This window comes from Cryptomeria japonica, chromosome 3, assembly GCF_030272615.1.
Source record: "Cryptomeria japonica chromosome 3, Sugi_1.0, whole genome shotgun sequence".
Lineage (NCBI taxonomy): Eukaryota > Viridiplantae > Streptophyta > Pinopsida > Cupressales > Cupressaceae > Cryptomeria > Cryptomeria japonica.
In genome coordinates this window covers 307,178,721-307,185,774 of record NC_081407.1, presented here as the reverse complement: position 1 = coordinate 307,185,774, position 7,054 = coordinate 307,178,721, and the positions used below count along the sequence as shown (strand labels likewise).

The 7,054-nt window shown below is 36.4% G+C and overlaps 1 protein-coding gene across 1 annotated transcript; it reads left to right on the top strand.

Annotated features, from left to right (window-relative positions):
* Window positions 1-505: 505 nt before the first annotated feature.
* LOC131874113 (F-box/kelch-repeat protein At2g44130-like) lies at window positions 506-1,078 on the top strand. The gene has a single exon (XM_059217355.1). The coding sequence runs from the start codon at window positions 506-508 to the stop codon at window positions 1,076-1,078; it is 573 nt and encodes a 190-aa protein (XP_059073338.1).
* Window positions 1,079-7,054: the final 5,976 nt, after the last annotated feature.

The window sequence follows — 7,054 nt, the reverse complement described above, 5'->3', positions numbered from 1 at the left end:
GACTTCTTCCAAGGTTGTTCCTTTATAAAATTCTTCATTGTCTACCTCACTAATGACTACTGGAATGTTTCTCAATAGATATCTTCACCTTATATATCTTTATGTCCAAGGTTATACCTTTGAAATTTACCTTATATATCTTTATGTCTTCATCTCTCCTCTTCTAACTCTTGAACAATCTTATATTTCATTCACTTCATCATTGATAGACTTTCTTCATAAACTATACTTCAAAATTTCTTTTACATATATTTGTATCTTGTTCAAATTGAATGATATCTAATTATTTTTTATTCTTGTTCTAACTAGATTTTATGTCCGTTTACACTACTCAAAGGAGGCAATTCAATTTTTAAATGACATAACATGTGATAAGGAGAAGTCATAAATTGCAAGTCGGCTAGACATTAGAACCTATTAATTTATATAAACGTCCCTCTGGTTACATACATATATGTAGGGATTGAAATAAAAATGTGTGTGCAATGCAGAGACTTGTATCGCAATGGAAATAATTCCGTGCCTTGAAAAAGATTTAGGGATTCAATGCTTGGCAAAGGTTCCCTACAGATTCCACCGCAAACTTAGGGCTGTCTCCAAGAGCTGGAACGCCCTACTCAGCTGCGAACACTTTTATAAAGAGCGACAGCGCAATGGCGAGTGCGAAGAGGGAGTAGTTTCTCTTCAGCTAACCAAATTTACTGAAACCGATTTCAATGTAATTATTTACTACCCGATTGGGCACTGGTGGGAAATACTGCCTGGAATCCCAGAAGAATTTGAACTAGATTACACAGAATATCATCGATGCGTCTTCGTTAGATCAAAACATCAGTTGGTTGTGGTGGGGCTGTTCAACAGGCGCACCGAAATAGAAGGTGTGTTGATATTTGATTTCTTATCTCGCAAATGGCGGCTGGGCGCCGACATGCCACGCAATCGATTTGAATTCGCATGTGCAGCGTCACCAACTGAAGGACTCGTCTATATTGCCGGAGGTTACAACGGCCTTTACACAGAAGAATGGAGTCCCTATCAACTAGAAGCTTTTGTTTATAATGTAGAGGAAAACAAATGAAACTCTCTTCCTCCTATGAATTCTGATCCGCTGCTTGATTTCTGCGCTGGTGTTTTTCTTGATGGTAAGTTTTATGTAGTCCCCCACCAGCAAACCGAAAGCGCACAAGTTTATGATCCTCACACTAGGCTATGGAGAAATATAAATGGTGAGCGTAATGCTCACTATGTTCACAGCTGCGTAGGTGCTCTTCAGGATATGATGTTTTATTTACAAGAGGATATGATGTTTGTATTAATATAATGTCGTGAAGATTAGGATTTTCAAAAATCTTGTAGGATACTAGTAAAAGTATATAAATCAAAATGAATGTTAAGTCAATGAATTTGGAGAACTCTAAAATCTTGACTTTGTCATTGATGATTGAATCATATGAAAGTTTAAAATATTAATTGCACCTAGTCTCACGCCTCTTAGAATATATGGATATGTTCTAGAATCGCTATTATTTTGAAATCTCCATTCATTCATATTGGAGATGCCTTGCTTTGACAAAGATGATTTGATGATTCAAAGTACTTGCTCGTGTTTTCCCATGAGCTTGCAACTTCGAAAGGTTTTAAGCTTAAGATGAGTGTAGAAGTTTGATAAGAGGGACAACACTTGGTAATTTCAGCTCAAATATATCTTCTGTCAAAAGTGACAACACTTCAGAGGAAATTCAAAATGATTTCGGGAGATCTGATTTCAAAATGATTCTTTTAGTTTCATATTGATCGATTCAGGAAGTCCATTAAGAAGATCAACTTTCACATAAATACGAAAACTTAAAGTTCTTCTCTTTGGATGGAGATCATATCTTACGTGTCATAGTATTTTCTATTGCCTTTAGTGCTTCCTCATTCCATCATAAAAAACAAAGGAAGGAAGGGGAGTCTTGTTGAAACGGATACTTGAGAGCTTGTTATTTCCATTGGATCAAATTCATGCATTTAGTTGTATAGAAATTATCTTAACAACAAACAACAAATGTATTTTATGTAATAAATCTCTTTGATGTAATAAATCTTTTTGGTTAATCATTTTCATGAGTTATAAAAAAATATGTATTATAAAAAATGTTATGCACAACAAGACAATTCAATTAAGTTGCATCTACTTGCATTCACCTATGTTAACCACAAATGTATTTCATGTTAACTACAAATCAAATAAAGTTCATATAGGTTTCCAAGCATTTGTCAATGTATCCAACTTTTCTTCTTGAAGAAATTCAAGATTGAAGAACTCCTCAAATGTTGATCTTTTCATTGACAAGAATTCAAATCCACACATAACACAAAGATAGACATTTAAATTCATATTTCCATTGAAGAGATATCAAATCTAAATGTAAAATAAATATAGACATTTCAATTTCCTTCACAATAATAAATTTTATTATAACATATAACATATAGTATCTATAATATTGTATAATATAAATTACTATATAATATAGATAAATGTGACATGTGTTATCATATTTACATATATGTATCTACAAAGAAACATTTAATGAAAACATGTTCTATATTGTGGTCTTGAAATTTAAAAAAAAATTATTTCTTTCAATATTTTAAAGTATGATTTTGAAATATAATTTGTTTTGAAGTATAAAATTAAAAACGCTATTGTAAAATATTTCTAGGTTTTAAGTCATTCTTGTTTCCGTTAACCCTGGTGTAGATATTCCTAGGTTTTTAGTCATTAATCTTGGATATGAACGATTTACATGTCTTGTTGAAACCCTAAGTGGAATTAATGCTTGTTTTCTATGTAGGAAGGAAGGGCACATTATAAGATATTGCCCTATTATTAACTCCAAGAAGAGGAATTCTAAAAACACTACTGATGTTTCTAAATCTGATGTTTTCCCTCCCTCTTCAGCTCCATATCTGGGCGACATCTCTTCCTTAGTGGGCAAGCTTGACTCTCTTAAAGATTCTATTAGTAGAGCCATTTTAGTCTTCCCGAGTGAGAAAGATGTAGTGCTCCCTTCTATCAATGAATCTGATATCTCTGGCACCTTCAAGACCAACCCTCCTCCATATTCGGTTGTATCAGAAGCCATCTCACAGTTGGAGGAATCGAAAGATATGGGCTTCCAAGTGGTGACTAGGAAGGACAAGCGGTCAAGGAGGAAGAATGCACAACAACTCACATTGGAAAGTATTAGGGCGCATGGACATGTTCATAAATGCCCCTCGGTGTCATGTGTGAAAGGAGATGTTCTTGAAGCTCCACCTAAGAGTAACTTGTCTGATAAAAATGGTAGGCGATCTCTACTCAAGACTATCATTAGGAATTTTGAGAGGGTTGATCAAGGTATCTCTAGCTTGGGGATGACGGAGACAATCGGCCCTCCTCCCGGCAATGACCCTATTCTACTGGAATCCAATCAATTTCAAATGCTTGATTCTCAGTCTGGGCCAATTAAGGATTTGATTGATCATGTGGACTCCCGAGAGGAGGGATATTGCCCTCACCATTGTCATGCTTCAAGATGTCAAGGCAATCAATTTTGCATTGGATGTTAATCTGAATTTTGTCTAGAAAGATGCTCTGAAGTTTTGTACCAAACATGAAAAAGGGAAAGGGGGAGTCGTGATCCTAGTCAACCCAAAATGGAGAGAAACAATTGTGTGCTCCGATGTATCCCCATGTAACAAAGCAGTCTAGGTTTCTATTAAAAGTGATGACAACACATTTGGTATTTGTACACTCTATGCCCCTAATGATTATAGGAAGAGAGATAAATTATGGAAATGGTTTGCTTCCCTACCTGACATCCCATGGATCATATGAGGAGACTTTAACATGATTGAGCAACAGGAGGATAATAGGGGAGCTTTCAAAGTGGACTGGAAAGGAGGAGAGAAAATGATATGGGATAGATTGAAAGGAATGAAGAGATTGTATCACCCATTAGAAGGTATGAGATCTTCCCATAGAGGTATTTGGTTTACCTAGTGCAACTACCAAAAAGGACGAAGTAGGATTTATTCTAGATTGGACAGCTTTTACCCCAATAAAGACATTTTTCCTTCGCTCGTGACTCTAATGGTTGTCCAGTGATAGTTTGGCCTTCCTATCTCTCTGACCATCACCCCATTATTTCCCAACTTTCACTCAAAGACGGCGACAAAGGATAGACAGAGGGCAGTACCAAATTTATTCTTAAGACTGTGGGAAAATGATCTTAAGACTGTGGGAAAAAAGAAAGCCAAGGATGGGAGGCATGTTGAGCTTATCCTCACATCCAACCTACAAAAGGCCGAAGCGCAGATCCAATCTAACCCGAGTAATGAGACTCTTGCCCAGTCGATGGCTTTGGCTAGAGATAAACTTAGAACGTTGCAACATGATAGATCTTTAGAAGCAAGGGAAAGAGCCAGAATACAATGGCTACACCAGAGAGATTCAGGTTCTAAGTTTTTCTTTAATCATCTTAAGCAGAAGCAAACAAGGGACAAAATTGATAAGTTGTGGATTCAAGATAGAGAGATCTCTAGGGAGGTTGGCATCATGGCAGAATTCCTTTCCTTTTACAAGAATCTCTTCACTACCGAGGACTCACCTATCTCCATCGTTTCCCACAATAGATGTTTCTCTCTCATCCCTAAGCTCCTTTCACCCGAAGATAACCACAAGCTAAACCAACCTTTTTCTATGGAAGAAATCAAAAGTGTCAGTAATTCACTACACAATGATAAGGCCCCAAGCCCGGATGGGTTATCCGTTGAGTTCTACAAAGCCAATATCAATTGGATTGTTGATGACTTGTTGAAAGTGTATAAGGAAGCCACTGGAAAAGGCTCTCTTGGGGCTGAGATTAATATAAGACTTATTAAATTGCTTAATAAAGAAGGGGATAAGGCCCTCATAAAAAACTAGAGACCTAGATCACTCTACTCAACGTCTCATATAAAATTATTGCCAAAATGCTAGCCATCAGATTGGAAAATATTCTTCCTAGGCTTATATGTAGCACTCAGACTGGCTTTATTAAAGGCAAATACATTCTTGAAAATTTGATCACTAGTTGGGAGGCAATGGAGTGGTCTAATAGTTTGGGTTAGGAGGCAGCTATGTTTCTTCTTGACTTTGAAAAGGTCTATGATAGGGTTGAGTGGAAGTTCATTATCAGGATGCTTGAAGCTTTTGGTTTTCCCAAGGTATTATGTCACCTTGTCCAAGTCCTACTCACGGATGTCCATGCGCAAATTGAAACTAATGGCTCTATTTCATGAATTTTTCATCTTGGTAGATCTATTAGGAAAGGTTGTCCTCTTGCCTCTGCCCTTTTTGTTATTGCATCCAAATCTCTATACTACCTATTAAAAGATGACACCTTATCTCCTAGAATAAAAAGAATCACTCTACCGGAGAACTCTGGCCTACTTAATATTCAGTTTGCAGATTATATTGCACTATTTTTAGAACTTGCTAAAAGAAAAATGGACTCCTTATCCCTTAAAATTAAGATCTTTTGTGAAGCTTCCAGTGCAAAAATCTCTTAGGACAAATCAACCTTGCTTAGTTGGTCAAATCACCCTCCTGATTGGTTTGCTCCCTATGGGTTTCAGTGGGGGGGTCTTGACAAGATTTTTAGATACCTCAGTATTTCATTCTCAGTATCCCCATGTCTCAAGGATATGTGGAATTGGATTGAAAGCAAGATTGAAAGGAAGCTTAACAAATGGAATACCCAATACCTTTCACTTGTTGGGAGAGTACAAGTTTGTCAAAAAATCCTCTCTTCATATAGCATTTACTATGCATCGGTATGGATGTTCAGTAACTACCAAATTAATGAGATTCAAAAAATTATTAGGAATTTTCTATGGTCACATGGAAAATTAAATAGAAAATCTCACTTAGTCAAGTGGCAGTGGTGTTGTATGGATAAGGCTATCAGAGTTTTGAGGCTGAAGGATCTTAAACTTCAAGGGATTGCCCTAGAAGCTAAATGGATCTTTCATGCATTGGAAGTAAATGAGCCATGGAAGGTGCTTGTTAGGAATAATATTAAAGTGGGTGTTCCCAAGACTGCTAAATCCTGGAAATCCCTTCCTCTTAGTGACCTCTTAGCTGGAAATTTCTCTATCTCTACTGCGAGCTCATTGGTGTTCAAGTCAATTTGGAAGGCGTGGGATAGTGTTAGGCATAACAATTGGGTCAGAAGGGATGATCTCATTTACGGGGAAAGGTCTATTTGGCAGAATTTATTCTAGAATGGTAAACCCCTTGCCCTCACTCAAGGCTACTCGACCAGAAGTTGGGCTTGCAGAGGTATTTGTTGTTTTAAAGATATTTGGTTAAATGATGATCTAATTTCTTGGGATGATCTCTCTGGTAAGTATCATCTTCCTGCCTCCAATAGGAGAACTTACAATATAATGTTTAATGCTTGTGTTGCCTTGCAGCTCCCGAAAAGATGTGTAACTATTGAAAATAGGTTTGTTGACCTCTCTTGGTGTGATGGCACTAATTTATGTAAGTTGAATTCTATCTCAGTCTATAAATCTCTTATGTATAATGATTGCATTCCCAATCACATTAACTCTCTTTGCTATACTAACTTGACACCCATCCAATGGGGTAAGCTATTTAAATTAGTATGGAATAGGTTGATTTCTCCCAAAAAGAAGATTTTCAGATGGCTGCTAATTATTGATAAGCTTCCTAGCAAATTTGACCATAATAGTGATCTGCTTTATACCATCTGTAAAGTTATTGAAACTACTAGCCATAGTTTTTTTTATTGTATTATTTCTAATGAAATCTGGCTAATGTTTGGTTTCTCATTCCCATTACATGTCAATCTTCTTGATATTGTTACCGATTATATTAAAGGTCTCAAAAAAGATAGCAATTTATTTTGGAATCTTTTATCATGTGAAACTCTTTGGTATATATGGAAGATAAGAAATGAAGATAGGTTTCAAGGAAGAGAGAGGGTCCTTATGTTGGCCATTTGGTGAAATTGATTAT